Genomic DNA, 24,859 nt, shown 5'->3' with positions numbered 1-24,859 from the left:
ACCCCGAAAGCTTCCAGGGCCCACGGGCTGTCTTCCCTGTGCCTGCCCAAGCGCACCCAACCCCAGCAAGTGCAGTGCTGTTCTCTCTGGGCACTAACATACTCGTGGCCTGACATGGGACGCCGCGCTCGCCATCTGGGTGACCTGATGTGAGACCTGAAGGCCAGTGGGTTTTGGCTAGTGTGGAAAGACCCCGATTTACGTCTAAATGAGTCACTGGCTTCATGTAAGTTCTACTCATGCAAACAGGCAGAAAGCACCATTAATATGCATGGCAATTAACATAAATTTTACTGTTGTATAGTCCCTGGATATCAACGGAAGTGTCTCTATCAGGATCAGTGTTTATGTTCGGTGATCAAAAGTCCTAACCAGTACACCCGAGTCAGGGTATCAGGTGAGCAACTCTTCCAGAAGCTTCTGACTCTGCACCTGGGACTCGCTGCTATGGCACAGCAGAGACGCTGACCAGCACTCGTCAAGCCAGATATCAAGATAAAAATAAGACCTGTTTGAACTTTGTACTTTTTGAAAATATAAAATCCAATCATCAGCCAACATGATATGTGAGTGTGTTGACTGTTCATATAGGAAATAAAAATAGCCCATGATTTTTTAACAACATGAAGCCTGTTCCTGCATTTTGTGGCTCCCTTTCCAAACTTCTGGATTTTACTTCCATTTCAAAGGAACAATTGAGAGGCACTGGTTCTGAAATTAACACTATATTTATTAAAGTGTTTTTATTAACAAACTTTCACCAGAAAGTTCCGAGTGTGTCAGCACAGGGGGAACGCTGGCTTCACACTCTGGCATCTGATGGCCCGCAGAACCGCACGTCACCTGGACCCCTCGGCCACAGCTCTGGGGGTCGTTAGCACAGCACCGAGTGTCCCCCGTGCAATGGTTAAATACGGGTTTTGGTTCATTCTGATTTAAATGTTCAGAGTCCTGTGATGGGCATGGCTCTGCTTTCCTTTCCGCCTCGTCTGCCTGAGCCCCCAGACCCAAGTCCTTGTTCCCGGCCCTTCCACTGCCCTCCATGTTCCCGAGGTCTCTGTTTCTGGAGAGTCCCCTTTGGCCGTTCTCGGGATCACAGTTCGGTTTTTGTAAGGACCCGGGGCCTCTGTGGACAAAGGACGGTGGCTCTGGCGTCTGTGGACCAGGCTCTTCCACGCCCTGGACGTTGTGGGAGCTGGCCTTGCCAACTTTCTCCTGGGCCTGCATGTGCTGCACCGGGTGGAGGAAGAGGCCTGTGGGCAGAGGACTCTGCGTTCCCGGCCGTCTGGCTCTGGCCTGCAGGCAGGGGCAGTGGCGGATGTGCGGGACGGCACACACGAAGCCTTCGGGGGCCTGCTGTGCAGCCTGCAGAGGCACAACGCCCTTCTGCACGTGCACGAAGCTGCTGGCGGCAGTGGTGGCGCATCGGGGGCACAGGCTGTCGCCCACCTGTGGGCAGGCGTGCGGGCCAGGGCTCAATCGTCTGTAGGTGTTTGGGCAATGACATCTCTGATTCAGAGAGAAGAAATGACACAGGCTGTGCTGCTCGAGAGCGGGCGGAAACGAGGCGGAGCTGGTTTCGGGTTTGGAGTTTGGACTGTAAGCGGCACGCAAGGGCAGCCCTAGACTCTTGGCCTGGCTGCCGAAAAACTCAGAGCAGATGCGGGTCTCCTCATAAGCCGCCTTCTCAGACGCGGTGCAGCTGTGGGACGCCAGAGGCTCTAATTCATAGAACTCATGCTCCACGTCGGATTTCTGGGCCCTGGGGTCTAAATGATAAGCATTCACGGCCCGTGGTTTGCTCTGTCCCTTGTCGGCAGGGGTCGCGGACAGGGCGTGAGAGAAGGCACTGCACTGCAGCTTCCTGGGTAGCGGAATCTGCCCACAGGTGCCCTGCGGCCCAAGGCAGCGGCACATGCACTGGAAAAAGAAGGTGGCAAAGGCCCAGCTGACGCCCATGATAAGCATCATGAAGGCACCCAGCTGGGTGTACGCCAGAACTGTGGACGGCATCATCACGGCCCCGGCCACAAAGGTGGTCAGCGCGGCCATGGCAATGGCAGAGCCCATGCGGCTCAGGGAGAAGATCACCTTCCCCTCCCGGTCGGCGTCTGGGGCCAGGCGGTAAGCGACCCCGTAGTGGACGGCAAAGTCCACGGACAGGCCGACGGCCACTGAGATGATGACAGACTCCAGGACGTTCAGCTCCCAGCCCAGCAGGACGAGAGAGCCGATGGTGACAAATATGGTGCCTGCGATGGAGATGATGGCGTACAGGCTAATGACGACATTCCAGGTGGTGAGCAGCATGACGCTGAAGGCCACAGCCACGGACAGCCCCATGGCGATGAGCGTGCCGTCGGAGAGGCTGTCCTGAAGGTCGTAGAACTCCAGATTGCTGACGAACCAGCCGTTGCTGAGGCCCTCGGGGGCCGAGCGCAGCTCCCGGGAGATCCAGGCGTCCACCTCCTTGTAGAACTGGTGCATCTTCTCATAGGCCAGCGTGAAGAGGTAGGTGCTCTGGAACTCCAGCACCACCGCGCGGATGGTGTCATTGACGTCAAACCGCGGCCCCGGGGTCCTGCTGTCCAGATGGTAGCCCGTGCTCCTCTCCAGCTCCATGATGGCCCTCTTGATGCACAGCTCGAAGATCTCCTGCTTGTAGGGGAAGCTCCAGCGCCGGCAGCACAGGTACAGGGCGGGCTCGTCGCAGTCCTGGTTCTCCATCCACTGCTTGAACGTCTCGATGAAGCAGCTCGTGAAGTCCTGCTCCTCCGTCTGCTGGAAGAACGTCTGGTTTCGCAGTTTCTGACAGAAGTGCAAGATCCAGACCTGCGAAGCTGGGCTTGCAATGTTAAAGCTGCCGTCCAATGCCAGCTTCCCTTTACTCTTGGGGTTCAGGGGGTCGCCGTTGTCTTCTGGGGACACGCCCCAGACCACGGTGATGGGCATGTGCAGCTCCTCCCCACGGTGGACGCGCTCAAACATGAAGAGCTTCTTGTACTCCGCATCGTAGCGCTCGAAGGGGTGGGAGGGCCGGAACAGCTGAAACTCAGACAGCTCCAGGGAGGGCAGCTTCATCTTGGGGTTCACGCACACGACGTAGGCCCCGCCCACGGTCAGGGCCAGGAACCACAGCAGCCAAAGGTAGCGGAACTTAATGACAATGCACGGCAACACCTTCTCAAAGAAAATGCGCGAGGCTTCTGAAACGGCAAACAGTGCTTTGTGGCACGTCCGGCGGGCCACCGTCCAGCAGCTCTTGCCCTCGTAGACCTGCTGCGGTGGCTTCTTGAAGCAGCTGAACATGTTGAGGAGGTAACGCTCGTGCAGGACGACAACGGCTGGGAGCCACGTGACCATCAGCACGTAGTTCACCAGGATGGCGGTCCCCGCGTACACACCGAAGCAGCGGATGGCGGTGATGTTGCTCACGTAGTTGGCGTAGAAGGCGGCGGCCGTGGTGAAGCTGGTGACGAACATGGACAGCGCTGCGTGCTGCAGAGTGATGCCCACCGTCTCCGCGGTCGCCGCGTGTGGCCGGTCGAACTTGGTGTAGCTCCACACGTCACACAGGACAAACGCGTCATCCGCGCCAATTCCAACCAGAATAACAAGCGCGGTGAGATTCATGAAAGGGAAGAACTCAAAGTTGAACACGACGCGGTAGAGGAAATAGGAGACGATGAGGGAGCTGATGACGGCAAACATGGTCATCAGCGTGATGAACAGGGACCTGGTGTAGGCGCACATGACCAGGAGGACCAGCAGGACCGCGATGGCCGGGTACGCAGTGTCCGTCAGGAGGTAGTCCTGGAACAGGCTGTGCTTGATGCCGAACTCGATGCCGGCGACCGTGGTGACGCCGTCTGAGCCATTCCAGTGCTCAAAGTTGTCCAGGTAAATGTCCATCATGCTCTCCCCCTTCTCCGTGGGAGAGAAGAGCATGCTGTACTTGAGAGTCGGTGCGGCGGGGTCGGCTGCCTTCGGAGTCAGGAAGTCCTTGTCCACCAGGTAGTGCAGGATCTGGTAGACGGCGTTGTACTTGGTGCACTTGCGTGGCACGCCCGTGCACTTGAGCTGCCCCTTCCTCCTGGCGCCCGCGTCCCAGCAGTCGGGCTCCAGGGTGCCATTGTGATAGTGCTTGACGCACGCCCGCAGCAGCTTCAGGGTGTGAGACACGTCTCGCTCCACGATCTTCTGGCAGGACGACCTGTTGTTGAGGATGGCGATATAGTTCCCCAGCGTCCAGCTGGGGCAGCAGGACGCGGCCGTGGTCCTCTGGCACAGGTCGCCAAACTGCGGGTGGGATCTAATCTGCAGAGAGAGACACGCGGAGACCGGCGTTTAAAACCGCTTTACCCAGAGGCCTGAGTTAAGGCGGCCTTGAGGGGCAGGTTAAATAGCCATCCTCTTAGTTAGGTGTCAGCTGGGACACAGGTGGCCATCCCCCAGAGCCTGCCCTGCGGAGCATCCACCAAGCACGTCCCTCCAGACAGCAAACTGCTCAGCGTGCGGGGGACACGCGGGCGTGAAACCACCAGTGCTGGTTTGGTTTTAAGAAGGACACAAAATTAGCACCTCTTTAGGAAAAAGGCCTTTTCCAAGTTACTTTAAAAGGCAATGAAAAGGACAGGCCATGGGCTCATGTACAGAAACTACAGGATTAAGAACAGCTGTCCAATTGATAGAGGACACAGATTGGTAGCTTTGCCTAAAACTTCTGGTTATTGGCATGAAATTTTTGGTAACAAAGGTACTGTATCTCAACCAACTTAGCTGGAAGCAAAGATGATATTCCCCCCAGAAAGCTGTCTGCGAGCTCCAAGGTGATGCACGGTGCACTAATGTTAGGGGTGCACGAGAGACCGAGGGCAAAATGGTTTCCGGAGAAACAAGCAGAGCGTGGCAAGGTTCCTAAATTACAACAGTCTGCGTATCGGATTAACAAAGTAAATACTGAAGTAGGAGCTGATTTCTTCCACTTCTGGCTGAAACCCTCTCGGGTTAGGGTGACGTGGGGTCTGCTGCTTGGTGGCTGTAGGACGGCTCTGGGTCTGGTGTGGACAGTGTTCCCAGAGGCCTGTTCACTTACAGCTGTTCCCAGAGGCCTTTCTTCTCTGGCTGCTCTTGTTACAGCAAACTGAAAAACTACGCCATTGCCGAGGGTGGGGTTGCTAGAATATGGCGGAGCCCTCACAGTTTCTTATAAATCTGTCAACTGTGTCAGTGGCCCCTCTTTCCTGAGGCTGAGTTTAGGAACCATCCCTTTTTCTTGAGCCTGGCCAGAGAGCTTCTCTGCAGAAGGCGACCCACTCCTGTTTACCAAAGGCTGCTCCAGGGACGAGACTCCAAAGTTCAGAAAGGGCGTGAGTGTGTTTCCTCCACTGGGATTAAACTACTCTCTGCCTTTATTAAAGTTGACTCTCTCAATCATAGGGAACGTTGACACAAACCGTCTCTCCAGAACTCAGAATGATCCTAGAACCTTGTTTCCTGTACTCCTCGAAGGCTTGGCTGTCAAGCTGCTTTCGTGGGACGAGTCCTGGGGGTGGATGCAGAGGACACAGCACTGCCCGTGTACCCCAGGTGCTGGAGCTGGGCGACCCGCACGTAGGGGTTCATTATACTAGTCGACCTCTGCATACATTTAAAAACCTCCATAATAAAGCATTTTTAAAGGGCACTCGATTGAAGGTAAAGACAAATGAGCCAGAAGGGTTATTATTCAAGTATACTAAAATGTTTACTTTAACAAAGCCTTAATTTTTCAGCTCATTTCTAAGAGCAATAATTATTCGACACTTTATAATATGGATAATTAGTATTTAATTGTTTCTAGGTAAAAGCATACAAACATGCTAAGTCAGGGGAAATGGAACCACGTAATAAATAACAGCAAACCCTGGAATAGCACTGCTCTGGGTTTCATGGCAGATAACCAGTTCCCATCCCACAAAGAAGTATCAGACAAGCCCCTGGAGTCAGCCTGGTGAATGAGAAGAAAGGGGATACAGCCCTAGCGTCGGACAGTCTCAGATGGAGGAAAATGATTGTGTCCGTCACGAAGCCTGCCACCAGCTCAGAGGAACACACTTGTAGCTGCTTGAAGAACCAAATGCTAACGATGAAGGGAACAGGGTTGCCAGCCAAAGCCCAGAAAGAAATGACCTTGACTAATCTTTCCAAATAGTAGCAGGGTTTGCATGTATGTGTGTGTGTGTGTGTGTGTGTGTGTGTGTGTGACCAAAGATTAGAAAGTTAGACAAGATGAATGTGGACCAAAGGCACTATTAAAACTAGAAACTAGTAAGCCGCTGAGAGCTAGTCCTTCAATTCACAGGTGGAGTTGGCTGATGTACAACCATCCACAGAGTCCTTGAGGACTCTGACAAGGGTCAGAAATAAGGACAGAGAAGACACCGTGACTGATATTCTTTACCACAAGCTGGATGCCAGCACCCTGAATGTAACGGGATGGAGCCCAAGAGACCGTGTAGGCTTTCATGGAAGAAGGCCCTATGTTCCCATCCATCTATCCACCTATCAATCCATCCATCCATCCTTCCATCTGCACGTCTGTCTGTCCATCCGTCCATCCACTCACCACCCACCCACCCATCCACCCATCCATCCTTCCATTCAAAAGAGAAAACAATATTTACTGAGCACCTACACTCGACGAATAGGAGGGTACGGGGTCCTTGCCCCGGAGCTGCTCACAGTGAGAGAGAAAAATCAGGAGTCAGCATGGGAAGGAGCGTACTGTGTGTCAGGGTCTGTACGAACTTGCAGGGAGAGGCGACCAAGTCTGAAGGGTGGTGGGATGGCAACAGCAGCCTGGCGGTGCTCTTTAAAACAAGTATCAGGAGGCACATTTCTGGGGTCCACTAAACTTCAGGGGGGTCTCACGTGTCCACAAAAGCTATGCAGTAAACAGGGTTAGCACTAAATTTCAAATCTCTACAAAGCTGCTCCTTGAGCTCTAACTTCCATGAAGCGCAAAGACTAAGGAACAGGGAGAAGGGTTTCCAACAGAGTCAAGAGCCGAGAAACACACTCTGGCTACTAATGGACAGCGTGCCAGTGCGTCCCTGGGGAGGGAGATCAGGGGAGTCGGCTGAGGCTCCTTCGGAAAGCATCTAAGAAAATAAGCATTCTGTAAGGAGGCGACAACAGCATCAGAAACAGGAGCCCTTCGCTCTGGAAACCAAAGCCCGTCAGAATCATGAACTGAAATGGACTTAGCCAGGGGGCTCCATGTGCTGTAAACACAGGCAGGTGACAATGGCCACGTCTGGCTGGAGACGCCGTGCCGACTGCCGGCAATCTTCCAGAATCATCGCTCCCCAGGTAAGCTCCTCTGATCGGCATCACTTGTTATGTGTCCCATCCATTGAAGGCTGCTGAGAGCCACGTGCTGGATCAGGACAGCGGGAGGTCAGGGGAGGGGAAGGGAAAGGCTGACCAGTAGCCTGGGGGACACAGTTTACTCGTGTCACCGCCAGGACAGACAGCACTCTGCAAAGGTTCTTGAGCTGGGGAGACATGAAAAGGGTACAGTAATAATCTGCAGGCTGAACTGCTATGCAACAGCTATCACATAGGATGTCACGGGACACATTCTCTCTGTGACAAAGAGAGAGAATCATTGTGCATTCACCGCAGAGGCCGAGACTGGAATACAAAGGTGTGTGCAACTGGTAAAAATAGTATTTAACAAGTAAAATGATAACCTGCTCTGTGAGACAGAATCTGGGGCTGTGATCCTCTGTTTATTCATTTATCAGTGTGGATCTGTTAACTGGCTTGACCATTCATGCAGACACGTCTTGGGTCTGTTCCTCAACTTTTCAGAAGAGGACCAGGTGCCCGTTGTGTTCCTGCCAGGAATCACACACTCAAATTCAGGGCCATCCGGTCCCGACTCTGAGCCCACATAGGGAAATATTCAGACAAAGGGGCACAGTGCTCCTTCCACAGTCTGTACATTTTGCAAAAGCTGTCAAGCCAGACCACTGGAAAGCCACACACTTAGACTTCATTGCTTTACTTTCTTGTAGAAAGAGCTTTTGCCGTTATGCTCTCCTGCTACCAGCCTGAGCGTGGCTTAGAAATCAGCTCAGATTCATGACTGCACATCTTGTGAACATGCTGTTAACTAAGAACTTTGTGAATGACGTCACACTTCTACTGAGGGCACAGTGACGGTACTCCCCCTCTTAGTAAAAGGGAAGGCCGGGCTTCTTCTAAAACCCCAGCTTGTTGCCCTATTTGTGACCTTTGTCACCGACTGCAAATCCCATGTTGCTCTAGGGGGGACACAGGTGTGCAGCCACCACCAGTGAGCGTAGAGACTGTGGGCACATATCGCTGCACAGAAATCACACCGTGGCTTTACCTTTTCCTCCCATGACTTTCCCTTCAATTTAGTTATACTACCCTCTCTGCCTTTTTGTGAGCTACCTACTCATGCTGATATTTATCATCTGATAGCCCCTGATACATATTCACATGTGTATGAAACAATGTCCTGCTTCCATTCACGAGAGCACTGCTTACGGGCCTGAGAGTCTCTGGGTCCGTGCAGAGCCCAGTGGCACTCAGAACCAACTGTTGTCACTCGAGGCCGCGAGGACTCTTTGAGGATCCTCTGAGTGGGAAATAGCATACAGGATACAACAAGATAAGGGAAAAGGGGTGGTTTCTTCTGCATGTGATGCATGACGGGAAAGACTCAAGGGAGGCTGGGTTCAAGTCCCGCATCCGCCTCTTACTCTCGGTGTGGACTTTCCCCATCCAGAACACAAGCAAATAATAGGATTTAATTCATAACACTGTCACAAGGACTAAATGAAATAAACCGGTCAAGTGTCTGGGACACACCCTGACAAATTCAACAATACCCAGTACCCACCAGCTACTAATCAGCTGTGTGGAGCCGGTCACCATAGAGTCTTCGGGGAAGGGAAGGTCTAAGGGTCAACAGCAAAGGTACAGAATCGAGGCCTAGAAGGCGTGGAGTTACTGTTCTCCTGTGAGTGTGAAGACGCGTCACAAGTGCCAAGGTCAGGGGCTGACTGCGGGGAGGAGTGGAGAGTGCCGAGCAGGAAGTCCCGCACATACTAAGTACCGTATTTACTCCTTCAGAGTTAACTTTCTACACAGGGAGGGTGGTAATACATTCAGAGCCTCTGCATAATGAACTGACAGCTGCAGAAGAGAAGACAAGAAGGCAGATAAACACTGACCAGTGGTTAAGAACCTCAGTTTGTGTGGAGAGGTTGGTGACTTTGGTCTGTTTGAGCTGAGCAGAGAAAAGATGGAGCTCATGGAAAATCCTGATAGCCGGACCAGCAGGCAACACACAGAGTCTTTCAGAATGAAGAATAAAGTCTGGAGGCCTGGGACCCAAGGGGGGAAGGTGTGTGCGTGAGCACGCTGAGAGCTGACCCGGTGACCTTCCCCGAGAAGCCCTGTGGCCAGCGCCGGCTCCTGCACCCGGGGTCAGGCTAGCTCTTAGGAGGGCGTGTGATTACACTTCCCGCTTCTAGTGAGTTTCCACGTTAGAGTACGCTACGCATACAACGAGTTCCTTTTCTGCTTGGTTCCTGGGCTTGGGCAGGTGCAGCAGTGACAGCAGACAACAGTGTCTCCTGAGAGAATCTGCCTCTGAGCACACGTTGCTGACAGCTCTTCTAAGCCTGGAGGCCGACTTCACAGCTTCTGGGGCTGATGTCTTTCGGCTCCAGAGACTGAGAGAGGAGGGCTTTTTGTCTCGCATCCTCTGTCTTCAAGGTGTTCAGAGTTCAGGGCAATCTGGGCTGGATTCCTCATCACTGACACAGACACTTGCACCCTTGAATGTCCCCTTTCCCAGCCTGAGCCCTACATCTGCCCCCGAGACCCACTGGTTGCCAGAGAGGTAGGCTGTTCACTGCGGAGTTGAGAGGCTAGCAGTGGCCTCAGGAGGAAACACTGCAAGTAGCTTAGGAGAGAGACCATCCAAGAAAAGAAGAGACAAAGTCTGAGCTGTGAAGCAACAGAGGACGGGGCAGCAGGAAGGAAAGAGCTCTTCGCTGAAGAAGGCGGCGGGTGTCAAAGACGGGGCCACACAGAGGCGCTTGGATCCTGGGGTCTACAAGTGTGCGAGCCGGCCTTGGGCATGTAGTCCCTGGGAGTGAGACCCAAGTAAGTACTGTCATCGCATGAGTCACCAGGGTCAGCAGGGAATGGACTGGCAAAAATATAACCTTATTGTTCTCAACACATTATCAGTTTTTCTTTACATACCCTTGAATTATCTACATTGCACATTGATTTAATGGCAGGTAAATTCCATAGTGTCTCCCCTCCAGCTGAAGTAAATACTACTCTGGAATATCGGTCACCTGGTGACATGAAAAAGAAAAGAAAAAGGTTTATAATTGTCCATTTCTTTCATCAGACTCAGCATTCAGGAGCAACTCAAACTGGGGAAGCACAGGGACAAGTCATTAGCAGCAGGGATCCTTTCCTTGATAAATTCTAGGAGGAAAAAAAATAAAGCAATGCTATAATATTGTTTCTGCTCAAAGCCTTTGTCTATTCAAGACATCTGAAAACTCAGATCTATTTCTGATCAGACTGTGATTAGGAACAGTAATCCGTAAGAACACTCAGTACAAAATTAATCGAACACTTCCCTCTTAATTTCGAAACACGTCACCAGAATGGGGTGTAAAACCCAAGAAGGATACATTAGGGAATATCAATAGTGGGTGTTCTCTTGGGCGGCTAACTAAGGAGGAAAGATGGTAGGTGATTGGTTTAAAAGCACTAAAAACAGCCAACCAGGTACCAAAAGTGGGCCAGGGTGGCAGACATACTCCACGTTCTGGCTGGGTCTGTGGTCTCTCTGGTCCACCAGAGTCTAGCATAAATGCTGTGATAATCACACTAACACAGGCCAGCTGTGGGATAGGTGAGCCCGACTCTGGGGTCAGAAGTGGCCCCAGCTCTGGGGACGAGCAGCTCCTCTGAGCCTTGGCCCCTCATCTGTAAGCATGTCTCTCTCAAACAGGTGTGAGAACAAAGGAAGAAAGAGCGATCAGCGCTGCTTCTGCTCCTGTACGATGAAACAGAGGGGACGCACCTTCTTATCTAAAATGCCTAATCGTGTGCTGACAAAGAAAACAAATCTACAAATTTATGAATAAAGCTTTATAACATGAGCTTTTATTCATGATTATGAAGTTTTCTTTAGTAAGGCCTTCTCTTCACCAAATGACCATTATCGTATGTTGACTAATTTCGAAGAGTACAACAAGCCCATGGAACAAACATTTCCTCCTCGGAGCGGAACAGGGACGGCTTTCCTCAAGGCGAGCCGTGGCTGAGGGGATGAGTGTTGTGTGTGGGCTGCGGGGACAGACGTGGCCACATGTCACGAATTTGCTAATGTTCGTCCTGGTTCCAATATTAACCAACAGATGTTGGTTCAGAAATCTACAGTGCCACGCTGAGAGAGAGAAACCAGCCAGGACATTCAACTAGAGCTCAAATTTTCTAATAAGACACAGAAAAAGACACGTGTGTTCCTTCCTGGGACCAGGACAAAATTCTCCCTATTCTCCTCCTTTCCGTCTCTCAGTTACTGCACAGTGGAAGTATCCCAAGTAAAGAGCCTCAGGCTTGGCTAGATCTAATCAGAGGTCCGGTGAGGTCCTCTAACAAGAGAGGAAAATACACATTTTAGGGGGATTTTCAACAACAATTTTAAAAAGCTGAATTCAAAAGAGCACTGGTGTGAAGATTCACTGAAGGAGAAGCTGTAGGTCCTCACACCTGCTCTCTATGGCTAAGCTGGACTAGGCTAGCTGGACCTCCACGTGCACCAGTGTCCCTGAGGCCGCGCTCTACCCCACAGCAGATGCTGGTTAGTGAACCTGCTGCCAGTGTCTGGAGACCTAGCGATGCTACGTTAAACTCTGGATTCCTGACCTCAGGAAGTTCATACACATCTGGGCCCTCATTTCTTCAAGGCCACATTCTGTGGAGCTAAATGGCAGCTCCTTGTGCTCCACGATGTGACATCATGTCTAGATGTCTGATGTGTTCACGTGATGGGCTGGCCGCCGAGGCACTCCAGCCATGGGCCTCTGGACTGTATTCTGTTCATCTTTCTATCCCTAATGCCTAATAACAAAGCAGGCACAGAGAAGGCTATTATATATGCTTTCTGAATGAAACAAAACTTAAAAAGTTTATTTCTGATAATAGATTATTTTAGGGTTCAATCCAAAAATATGTACTTGTTACTTCACTGAGAATATATTTTTAAATAATGTAAGAAATTTAAAATGACTTGAAATTTGTGGCAAGGTCAAGTTTTTTTTTTTTAATATTTTTTATCTTCCTTAAAACTGAGTCTAACTCAATCTCAGGTAAATAAATTCAGATTAGTGGCTGACTGACCTTGAGAAGTCAAACTACAAGTTAAATCATCTAAAATCTGTGTCAGTGCCCAGCACATCCTCCCACCGGTCTCGATTTCCTTGTGCTCCATCTTGAGTGCAAGAAGCCCCAAGGGGCTGTTCACTCAGGATGACACTCACTCGGAACGTCGCAGAAAAAGCTGTCTTTGTGGAAGTTCCAGTCAACTTCTCTTTTCTCTCTTTCATAATGATCCTCTGACCATCTATCATCCCGATGGCTGAAATGGAACGACAATGTGATCTTCAATAAAGCACTTGCGACAGCACAGGGAATGTGGTCAACAATTTAACAGTGTTGCACGGCGGCAGACAGAGGCGAGCACGGTGTAGGGTGCAGACTTGTCGAATTGTCTTATACACCCGACACTAAACTATGTGTGTCAACCATAATGCAATCATAAAAACATAACAATAAATAAAGTACTAGCTATTTCAAGGCCAATAAGCATACCAGTAACGGTATACCCCTGCCACGACCTACTTGAAATTAAAAGGATTAATTATAAGCAACCAACATTAATTTCCACACTGGTATAAAAGAAAAAGAACCCCAAGCCCTCACTTTTTTACCTCAGTACAACAAAATCTTAAAAGACAACGAGAATGTAAACAAATTCAGTGGCAAAGATTTTGAGCCACACACTTGCATTTAATCATCTTGCTCAGGCAATCCTTAATAGTGGAATTCATCAAGCAATGTTTTGTGTAAAAGTTAATAAACAATTACCTTTTGGCTTGTTCATCTGCATATTTAAAAGGATAATTTGCTAATGTTGCTTTGTATCCTGTATTTTTCACCATGTTATTCCACGTGACCAGTCTCTGGCCTATCGCAGTCCCTCTTGGCTCAAAACCCTGAGACAAAATATTACAAATTCCCATTAGTGCACTTCTCTTCAGGCTATGAATGGTTACAGCAGGTTGGGAAAGCAATGCTGGGGCGACGTGTGGCTTTCAACAGGAAGCGCAGGCACTCCTCGCAGCTACCCTGGGTATGAACAGCACTGACCAAGATGGCGGCCACCTTTCACGACGACAAGCAGTTTGGTTCTCTGGTGTGTGACCCGTCTCAGCAAAGAGGAATAATCGTACCTGAAGCTTCTCTTTCAAAATCATACCTAAGCAATTAACAAATACTTACTTTGATGTTATAAAAAATTATGGTGAAATCAAATTATGTCATACACGTTACAGCATATTACTGGGACATTTGTTTAAAAACAGACCCTGCCATCTCTGAAATTCCTTTCACTTCTCTGGGGAAGAATAAAGAGACATTCAGTCTTAAAGACTTTATGAAAATATTTTTATGGAATGCAGATTCTCCATTTTATTGCCTTTTAGCTTAAATGTGGGAGCCAAGAAGCAAAATTTCCACGTCTGTAATGACGAGCAAGTTCCCTGACCTCTGAAGAACCCCAAAATAGGATGGCACGGGTTTACTTTTTAGAAAGAGAGCTGCATACTCCTGATGGCTTGAGAAGGTTTTAAAAGAAACGGAATACTGAATTATATAATGTTACATGTATTGAAATACTGAATTTTCAGCTACAGAAATTGGACGGGCTGAATTTTCCTTACCAGCAGTGGATCAGAGAAGTCGGGAAGCTCGGGCACTAACACCCCAACCAAGGCGCAGATGACGATGAACACAGTGCACATACCCAGCACCACCACGGGCCAGTCAGCTATCAGGGACGCGTAGCTGCAGAGCAGAGAGGAGCACACAGGAGGCCGCTTAGAAGCCACAAGAGGCTTTGCTGCCCAAGAGAGCAATGTGTTCAATCCTCTAGTTCAGACCTAGTCCAGCAGTTTCTCAATCAAAGATGCAGTGAGATGATAAGACAGATAGCACTTCACATCTACGTCTGTTCCCGGAGAGAAGAGTTACAATCTACACCCCCACGTGGGGAGAAAACGTACTTGAACCGAGGACCCATCCTCCTGCAGCCTCTTCTGGAACTTTTCTCCATCCTTGTACTCTGTCAGTTCTTGGAGAAGAACTCAGCCCACAAACAGGCTCATGTAGCCATCCTGAGAATAACCAAACCAAAAACTTCCCACAAACCTGCCCCTTTCCTTCCTGCTGAAACTATAATGAACACATCTGTCTGAGTTCCAGGAGAGAGGGTGCTTGTTTCCTAGATTTGTTTACTGCAGTACTGGGACCTGGAACAGCACCTTTCAGAAGGCGCCCTGTGAGTACCCGCCCCTCCCTTCACTCTCCAACCAATCTCAGCAGCTGGGCCTTGGTTTCCCCTCCCTGGTACCAATCCTGCCCCAGGGTGGAGTCCTTTCTTCGGGGCGCCCCTCCCTTCTGTAAGATCCTGGGTCACACTGTCGTGACACTTGCAGATCTTGATGTGAATGAACTCTGTGCTCAACAGGAGTTGACTGAACAGAATTCTTCTAAAATTCAAAAATGTATCTTGCTAACTTCAGGTTTCTTGAATTTTTATTCAAGAAAAAAGAAGCATTTCACTTGGGGACAATTACTCTCAAATCCTCCACAGTGTTAGCTCCCTTGACCTCTGTGATGGCTGTTTCTGGCTCCTTACTCCTATGTTTGTGGGTTATTTCTCCAAGTCAGACCAGGGGTTTAATGAAGCTGGTGGCTCTAAATGTTACTCAGAGAGGCTGCTGTTTGTCTCCAAGACAAGGCTGCTCATGTTTCCATTCTGCTCACACAACACCACAGATCTGGCTTTCTGGGGGCATTTACTTCAAATGAAATTTTAATATGGAAATTAAAATACAGCATAATTATGCTTTAAGGGAACACTCGCATGGGATTTTTCAGTGTTGTTCTTCTGAAGGTAGTCTCAGGAGGAAGAATGATCTCTTGCACTTACCCGTCGTTCCTACGCGTTACACAGATCACCTCACTTAATTCTCAGGGCTTTCTAAGACGCACTGAGGCACAGTTTGGATCTGTGCTCCGAGCCACAGAGCTGGCCCAGCATGTGTCCTGGGATGCAGCACACAGCCTGCTGACTACAGTTAGCAACACCGGACTGCATGTGTGAAAGTGGCTGATTAAGTAGATCTTAAGGGATCTCATCACAAGAAAACAAAATTCCGCACCCCTGTGCGGTGGCGGGTACGACGCAGACTTGCTGGGGTGACATTTCACAATATGTACAAATACTGAATCATCACGTGCTGTACCCGAAACTAACATAATGCTGTATGCCAGTTATAGCCCAATAAAAAAGTCACAAATAGGAATCCTGGTCGTCTGGCTCTAGAGAGGGGCCTCCTAACCACTGTGATATCACCTCTTGCCCTAGACACGAGAGAAACAAAAGACATCAGGACTAAGTCGACTTGCCACAAGTGTACGCTCCCCCAAATTCACATTGTATGCTGAATTTCTAAGCCACACTAACAGTTCATTTCACGATGCAAAACCATCAATGTGCACAGGCCTCCAAGTCAGAGCATTACTCACAAGCCTGCAAATCCTGAATTTAATAACTCACTCGGGAAAAATTATGCTAGATAAGATGGAATGATCCTTGGAACGTTATTCTGAATGTAACGAAAACATATAAATCACAGACACTGATTGGGCTTGTTCAAATGCACACACTGTTCCAGAACACACCCCGTGCTGACAGTCTCCCCTTGACTCTGTTTCCCCCTCCACCAAATGCAAACTCAGGATGAAAGCAACTAGTGTGGAAGCAATCTAGTCCTTTGTCAACAGTGTGGAAGCAATCTAGTCCTTTGTCAACTAGTGTGGAAGCAATCTAGTCCTTTGTCAACAGCACACTTGAGACTTTCTGTTCCTGGCTTCAGCCTTAAAAAGAGTCCTTTACATTTTAGACTTTGAAGATATCAGTGCTGCGAAATGAAAATGGCCCCAGGCTTAGATAATTACTCCCTGCACTTTATTTCAAATGGATCAATTTTCTTCCAAATTGACCACAAGTTCTGCATTCTTACATACAAAGGTGCTATCAACAGAGGGCAGTAGGCCCCCAAGTGCTTCTTTTTCTCTCTGTGGGTTAATTTCCCCAGATAGTGACTTTCTGTTTTGTGTTCTTGAAAAGTCGGCACACACATGCAACCTTAACACCCCCTTCAATCATTGCTTTTTCTTCCCTTGAACACATTTGGTTTTGATTTTACAGCCCTGCCTAGGCCATGTGTGTGCCCAGACTCCACAAGGAAACTTCACGGCCTTAGTGATTGCCGCACGCTTTTCCAAACCCCTTGAGCGTCACGGTGCTATGACTCCCTCCTCCCGCAGCGCCTGTCTCACGGTGGAACCTCTCCCAGAGACAGTGTTACACTTCAAGGAGTGACCACGCTGAGCTTAGCGGGGGGAGGTCCACAAGGGTCTCTCCTCGATACCGCATTTCTGCTGCCTGCGCTGGATGTCGATCAGCCGTGGGCACCACGTGGGAAACAGAAGTCTCATGTACAATATGAAACCCAGACAATGTTGTAATATTAAGATAAAAATCTAATGAAGCAGGAAAACCAGAGAAGCAAAGGAAATTAAATATGGCCTATAAATGTCATTGTTACATTTTTCACTAATTCCACTCTTAGTGAGTCTGGGTTCAAGACCTATATTGTACCTAAGTGAAAAGAAGTAAGTATCTGCACATTACGTTTCTGAGAAGTGAATCACGTGTCCAGGAGCAGATGCGTCAAAAGGCCCACTGCTTTGACTGGGATAAGACCTCCTGCATGTCACGTAGTCCTGTCCTGTCCTTGTGTCCGCTCTCATTCTGGAAACCTCTAGACAACACCACAGCATAACTACAAATCCTGTCGGCCTCTGTACCAGGGTTTCCCGGCCAGTGACCGGGAGGAGTTCTACCCTGAGGCCCTGCAGGACGCTAAGTCCCAGAGAGGAAACGGATCGGAGGTACTCCCTTCTACAGCACGGGGACACGGAAGCGGCAGGGTGCAGGACATGTGTTGCGGCTGAGCTGGGGATCCGTGCAGGCATGTGGCCGGTGTCCCGGCTCAGGCTGTCTGCACACTGCAGTTTTCACGAGTATCCCACCCACACCTTCAGAGATCCCAGCCACCTTACTGCCGGGCTTAGCCTGGGACAAGAGCAGAAGTAACTGTCCGAACAAAGGCAAGAAGCGTCTTTCAGGGTTAATTTTTGCTCGAGCGCCAAGGTGAGTGTGGGGGCCAGTTCTAAATAGGCCATTTGTACCACAATGGGCCTCCACAGGGCATTTTCCTCTCTTAGCTCACAAAGCTGTTTTCCTCTGCCCTTCCCGGCCCCTCTGGAAACAGGCTCTCCTTTCTCCCTTCCCTCGGAGCAAAGAGCTGGGCTTCACACAGTTTGAGTGCCCTGGACCCAGGCCCCCCTTCCTGACTGAACACCCAACCCGTAACCCCTTGCTGCCCGGCTATGCTCTCTTGAACCTGCCAAAGCCAACAGACAAGCTCTCTTGGTTTTCATTCTCCCTGAACTGAGTGGTATTTAACACTTTAGTTACTACCCTTTCTTCCTGAAAATCTCTTTTTCCTTGTTTTTTTCCCTTCTGTTTCTCCTTTCCTTATTCCCGTTGTCCTTTAAGGGCAAGCATTTCAAAACGTTATTAATCATATTTTTCCCAGTGGCATTGGCTATCAATTTAGTGGGAGGACTGACTGAAGCTTGCGGAACTTCCTAGAAGAACACAGGATACAGAACTCTTTGTTTGGAAGTAATAAAGTCAATGTCATTAGCATCACAGAATAAGGGTGCGGGTGTCTGGGAATAAAAACAGGGCAGACACAAATCTCGCCCTTAAGGGACATGGAACCTGATACAGAAAATCAGACAACTTTACAAATACTTACAAAACCAGGTAAAGAAGTATGTGTTTTTAGAGGGATACAGATAAATACTTTGTGAATTCAACAGAGATTACTTCCAGCGAGGGGAAGGGAATCAGGAAAGGCTTTTTTGAAGAAGTTGTATTTGTATGTGTATGTGCTGAAAAGAAGACATTAGGACTTGTAAAAACACCAATTTAATAACAGAAAAAAATATGTATGAATGAATGTCTTCAAAATGCAGAAGTCTTATCATTAGAGAGGGCTCTATTATTTGTAGAAAAATGGAAATTCATTTTCCTAACATGCCACATTTACTTGTATAACCTCTTCCTTTATCTCTTGCCATAAACACAGTCTATCCAGACAATGGACAGCCTTCAAAAAGAAGGACGCTCTGCCACTGCAGGGACGAGCCTGGAGGGCATCCTGCTGAGTGGAACCACCCAGTCGGGGGGGGGGGGGGGGCTGCACTCATGGAGGTGTTGGCGGGGTCCAATTCACAGAGGGGAAAGTAGATGGTGGCACCAGGGGCTGGGGGTAGGAGGAACAGGTAGTGGCTGTTTAGCAGGGACAGAGTCTCCATTTTGCAGGACGAAGGTAATTCTGGAGGTGACTGTGGCCAAGCCGCACAGAAACTCAAACTTGGCACCGTAGAGCATGAACTCACACTCGGTTAAAATGGCGGATTTTATGCTGTGTGTATTGTAGCACAATTTAAAAAAATAAATAATTTTTAAGTGGAAAGGGAACTTACGAATGAAAATTTATGTAGTAATTATATTGGAAAGAGAGGCAAAGGCTTCAGTCATCAGCGCTTCTCTAGCAGGTGAGTTTCAAAGACCGCTTAGTTGCCTACAGCACCCATGAGACCAGGCTTTCTTTAAGAAACACTTATCCCTGGGGTGCCTGGGTGGCACAGTGGTTAAGCGTCTGCCTTCAGCTCAGGGCGTGATCCTGGCGTTGTGGGATCGAGCCCCATATCAGGCTCCTCCGCTATGAGCCTGCTTCTTCCTCTCCCACTCCCCCTGCTTGTGTTCCCTCTCTCGCTGGCTGTCTCTATCTCTGTCTCTGTCACATAAATAAATAAAAAAATCTTTTAAAAAAAAAAAGAAACACTTATCCCTTTAAAATTTTGCTTTTCGACTGAAAAAATAAAACTTCAAAATTTCCACATAAAAGAATACCTCCATTTTAATACAGTAACCACATTTTGGGGAAGAAACACAGACAACCCCTGAAATAAAGGGCTACAAACTCAACTCATGGCAGATGGCAGAGCAGTGACTCTGTCTTCAGCAAATAACACAGGAAGGAAAGAATCCGCTGCAGGAAGGAGCCAATATAAATGGTTAAACACAAACAGAATCTAAAGACTAAAAATCTACCTTCATCTCAAACCCTCTTTGGGGGAGAGATGATTACTCAAGCAGCCAAGTCAGGGAAAAGGTACTTTTCCTTCATAAAAATACGAACGAGGGAGGCAGACACAGCAGCAAAATGTGAAGAAAGTACCCAAGAGGAAAGTGCGCAAGTAACTTCATTAATGAGATGATACGGATTACTTTACCTTCTTGGCAACTTGAAAGGTCTGCATGGTCTGAAAAAGAGCAAAGGAAAACCAATTAGAAACAAGCATTATAAAATTAAGGCTTTTTATGTGCTCTTAGCATCTTCCTCGTTAACCCTCCCAAGCAGGTGCACGCGGGAAGGCGGAGATGCAGGTGGAGCCCCAGTGCACCGGGGTGGGGGTGCCAGAGTGGTTGCCCAGGACGTGGACATACAAATGGATTATTTTAAAATTGAATTAAATGACACAATTACAAAAATAGGCAGAGCTGGCATGCACAGGCTTGGTAAGCACACTTGTCAGACGCTCGGGGCAGACGCGCGTGGATGCCGTGGACCCTCGCACACGCAGCCGGCGGGGCGCCGAGCGCACGGAGGAAAGGAGCAACACCATGGAGTGGGTGAAGGGCTCAAAAGGGGCTTTCGTTAAAAATGCTGCTACTCTAGAAGTTATGAAGAATACTTAATTTGGGGGGTAAGTCTACCCAAAACCAGAACACTGTATTTTCAATATAATTACACATTTGTTTTTAAAGTTTTATTGAGCTATAACACACAAACCATACCATTAATCCATTTAAAGTGTACAGGTTGGTGGTTTTGGTGCCTCCACAGACTGGTTTTTAAAGAATATGCTACCTGAACAGCCGTGATAAAGCTACTAACGAGCGTGAAGAGAAAACGTACTTTCACAGAGTGGGCGAGTAAGGCGCCGAACCAAGAAGCAAATCACTTAACTTGTACCTGAACCCTTCATATTTTACTCAGTGTTCAAGTCATACACCCTCAAAACCACCTCCTGAATTTCCATAAGAACCTAACAGACTTTGTTGTCTTTAGGTCTAACGTGACCCTCAGAGCCATGACTCTGGGGCAGATCGTACTCAGCAGCTGCAAAGAAATGATATTATATACATTTTGGGTCATAACAAATGTAAATATTCTCTTTCTTCCTACTCACCCCCACTTTTTTTTTTTAACAGATACATTCATGGATCTATGACTAGTTCACTCCCTAGAGTCAGAAACACCCACAGACTCATCACATTCTTTCTGCTCAAATAAAGACTTCATTCTGTGTGATATGTGGGAAAGTAGAAAAGGCCACATCTGTTGCATAAGGAAAACGGGTTACCACAAAGATACCTGTTGGGGACACGTGAAATCCCTTTGACACAACAAACAGATGTCTGAAACGATACAACGACAGGTAGACAGGAGGCCCATCTGACTCTCCATCGGCGATGGTGCCCGGCCACCTCTCACCACAGAGCACCAGCAAGGAGCCCACAGCACTTCCATCCACCAGAAGCCGTCTTCCTCCATCTGGAAAATCTTTCCGATTTGCTGCTTTTAATCTCTATCTAATACAACCTGCAGCATGATTTTTCACCTAACCTCGGTCCTGGGTTGATAAATAACAACTCTGAAAACAAACAATTCTAATCTCTACTACAGAGCGAAATAGTCTTTTCCACAGTTCATGCACCTTGAATACCATATGGTCAAAACTCATGCCAAAATCCAAACAAACAGAAATAATCTCAGGTGGGAACATCTTTGTTCCCTGTTCTTGGTTAGGTTTTTAGCCTCTTTCAACACGGAAAAAAACCCCAAAGCAGATGGGATTTGCTTTGTGACGCAGTCCCAGAGATGAGCTTGGGCCGTGCACCGTTCCCAGAGGACCAGCTCCAGAACACACTTCTGTGCGCGTGGGTGACAGCGACATTTTATACGCAAAGCTCCAATCTGCGTAAGAAAACTTTGTAAGTTTGTAACTCCTCGAAATTGGGAGCAGGCTGCCGACACCTCACACCTGAGAACAAGAACAGCTGGGGACCGTGGCTCTGGGACCGGAACCACCAACCAACTGTGCCCTGTGCACATCCCTCAGTCAAGGGCACAACTAATGAGCCCACGAAGTTCTCAGGACAGGAGGAGGGAGGTACGGGGCGGGGGGGGGGGGGGAAGTCTTTACGAAAGGTAATAGAAAAAAAGAAGCATGAGAGGAAAGTTAACAAGAAACAAAAAAATGTGGAAAAGCTACAAATGGTGTTTCTTTGTTTCCCTTGCATTTTCTCTTTTGTAACAATGTTTGGGAGGGAGTGGGAGATTGCAGGGTGAGGAAAATGGGATTAGGAAACCACGAACATGCCATCCGCCCATCCAGAGCGCTCTTGTTGACAGAGCTGCAGGAATATCACAATTTACAAAGAGACAGCGTCAGGTTTCACAAATTCCAAGTCATTCTTTTTAGCAGTTGGGAAAATCAAAGCTATGGGGGGAAAACTGTATATTTCTTTTTATTTTTTAAATTAAAGTGTAGCTGACACACGCTGTGATGTTAGCGTGAGGCACACAGCACAGTGAGGGGACAAGTATGTGCCTTAAACTGCGGTCACATGGGTGTGGCTGCTGTTCACCACACTTTACTGTGACAACACCACTGCCTGTTCCCCGCGCTGCGCCCTTCCTCCCGGGACTTGTTCATCCCATTCCTGGAGGCTGCACCTCCCTCTCCCCTCCACCCGTCCTTCTCCGCCCTCCCCTCTGCAACCACCAACCTGTCCTCTGTATTCATGGATCTGTTTCTGCTCGTTTTGTGTTTTAGATTCCACAAAATCATACAGTATTTGTCTTTCTCTGCCTGACTTATGTCACTTAGTATAACACCCTCTAGCTCCATCCACTTCATTACAAATAGCAAGATTTCACCTTTTACAGCTAAGTAATATTCCTGTGTGTGTGTGTGTGTATAACACATCTTTTTTAAATTATTTTTTTAAACTGCAGTATTTTATTTCTTTTTTGAGTAATCTCTACACCCAATGTGGACCTAGCTTGAACTCACACCCCTGAGATCAAGAGTCATATGCCCTACTGACCGAGCCAGCCAGGAGCCCCACTACAGCATATTTTTTATCCATTCATCAATCAATGGACACCTGGGTTGCTTCCATATCTTGGCTGCTACAAACATGGGGTGCATGTTTCCCTTTAAATCAGTGTTTTCATTTGCTTTGGGTAAATACCCAGCAGTGCGGTTACTGGATCGCAGTGTAGCTCTACTTTTAACTCTCTGAGGAACCAGTTTCCATTCCCACCAGCAGTGCATGAGGATTCCTCTTTCTCTGCATCTCACCAAGACCTGTTATCTCTCAGTTGTTGATTTTGGCCATTCTGACAGGTGTGAGGTGATATCACATTGTGGTTTTGATTTGTATTTCCCTGATGGTGAGTGATGCTGAGAATCTTCTCATGTGTCTGCTGGCCATCTGCATGTCTTCTTTGGAAAAATGTCTACTCAGGTCCTCTACCCATTTTTTAAATTGAATTATTTGGGATTTTCTTGGCACTGAGTTGTATAAGTTCTTCATATATTCTGGATATTAACCCCTTATCAAATGTATCATTTGCAAATATCTTCTCCCATTCAGTAGATTGCCTTGTCATTTTGTTGATGGTTTCCTTTGCTGGGCAAAAGCTTTTTATTTTGGTGTAATCCTAATAGTTTGCTTTTGCTTTTGTTTCCCTTGCCTCAGGAGACATACCTAGAAAAATGCTGCTAACGCTGATGTCAAAGAGCTTACTGCTAATGGTTTCTTTTAGGATTTTGATGGTTGCAGGTCTCACATTTAGGTTCTGAATCCATTTTGAGTTTATTTTTGTGTATGGTGTAAGAAAGTGGTCCCGTTTCATTCGTCTACATGTAGCTGACCAGTTTTCCCAGCACCATTTGTTGAAGAGACAGTCTTTTCCCCACTGGAGGTTCTTGTCTCCTTTGTCAGACTAACTAACTATAAATAAGCTTCAGTTTATTTCTGGGCTCTCCATTCTGTTCCATTCCTTCTTTTTTAAAAAACTGAGGTATAACTGACATATAATATTAGTTTCAGGAGCACAACCTAATGATCAATATTTGGATTCACTGCACTATCGTCACAAGTCTGGTTAACATGGACATAGCTTCGTATATTTCTGAACAATGAATATGCTTTGAAGGAAATATACTTTCTGCTCCATGGCTGTAGCCAAATTTAAGTAAGAAAGTGCCTAAAGTAGCACTTTTTTGTCTCAATTGTCCCACTGGATTGTGCCATATTGCCTTTTTGTAAAAGGGCAGTCTGCAAATAAAAACTTTTCAGTTCAGTGCTGGTATGTGAGGAAGAAAGTGTCTGAAAGTAAAGAATCCACACCCTGATGAGCATTCTTAAAAGACTTCCAACAAAAACAAAAGCATTCTTTGTCCTCCAGTATTTGCGTGGATCGTCATGGAGACCCTTGGGGGCTGTCGTGAAGATGAAATGAGCACCCTGTAGGCCAGCCTTTCATCCTCCATTCACGCACCAGAGCTGGGTGTGCTCTGGTGATGCGTGTTCTGAACGCTCGCTGGACCCCTCTATGAGCAGGTCATCTCATGCCTGGTGCTGTTAACCACCGAGGAGTCCTGACTACCACACAAAGCACAAAATGAACCAAGTGGGAGGACAAAAGGGCTGGCAGCCATGAGGACTAGCGTTTAAAGAGCATCTCACAGACACCAAGCACTTCAGAAAATGCTAACGAAGACATTTAGCACACATTAAATTAAATGCTTGAGTAAGAGGAAATTGTCTTTTTTAAAAAAGTTTTTCTTTTTTTCTTTATCTGCGAGAGAGCACGAACAGGCACACACCAGCACACACGGGGGCGGGGGGTGAAGGGAGGGCAGAGCAAGAGAGAATCTCAAGCAGACTCCCTGCTGAGCACGGAGCCCCACACAGAATTTGATCTCAAGACCCTGAGATCACAACCTGAGCTGAAACCAAGAGTCAGTCCCCTAAATATGTAAATGTATTTAAAACATTTAGGGGAACTCGGCAAATCAGTAACCCTCTTTATCCAGGGGGAAAGAATCAAGGATGAGTTTTACTTTGTATTTTTGAATTCATGAGAATGTATTTGTGAATTAGTTGTATAATTAAACAGAAGTGAAAGAATTTTTATAAAGAGAAATTATGTACGTACTCATTTAAGTACTT

At 47.9% G+C, this 24,859-nt stretch overlaps 1 protein-coding gene across 12 annotated transcripts in view; it reads right to left on the bottom strand.

Moving 5' to 3' along the window:
- Positions 1-709: 709 nt before the first annotated feature.
- DISP1 (dispatched RND transporter family member 1) overlaps positions 710-24,859 on the bottom strand; it is a 130,016-nt gene continuing 105,866 nt past the window's right edge. For 11 of the 12 annotated variants that reach the window (XM_034666568.1, XM_034666569.1, XM_011228898.3 and 8 more), the window contains 6 exons: positions 19,840-19,869; positions 14,058-14,181; positions 13,204-13,331; positions 12,597-12,694; positions 10,294-10,391; positions 710-4,317 (listed from right to left, as the gene is read on the bottom strand). In XM_034666568.1, the coding sequence (XP_034522459.1) occupies positions 733-4,317; positions 10,294-10,391; positions 12,597-12,694; positions 13,204-13,331; positions 14,058-14,181; positions 19,840-19,869 (4,063 nt within the window). In that variant the 3' untranslated portion in view covers positions 710-732. The remainder of the gene's footprint in view (positions 4,318-10,293; positions 10,392-12,596; positions 12,695-13,203; positions 13,332-14,057; positions 14,182-19,839; positions 19,870-24,859) is intronic. The other variant, XM_011228903.3, reaches the window with a different exon arrangement.

This window comes from Ailuropoda melanoleuca, chromosome 8 (genome assembly GCF_002007445.2).
Source record: "Ailuropoda melanoleuca isolate Jingjing chromosome 8, ASM200744v2, whole genome shotgun sequence".
NCBI lineage: Eukaryota > Metazoa > Chordata > Mammalia > Carnivora > Ursidae > Ailuropoda > Ailuropoda melanoleuca.
This window is presented reverse-complemented; position numbering and strand designations above follow the sequence as displayed.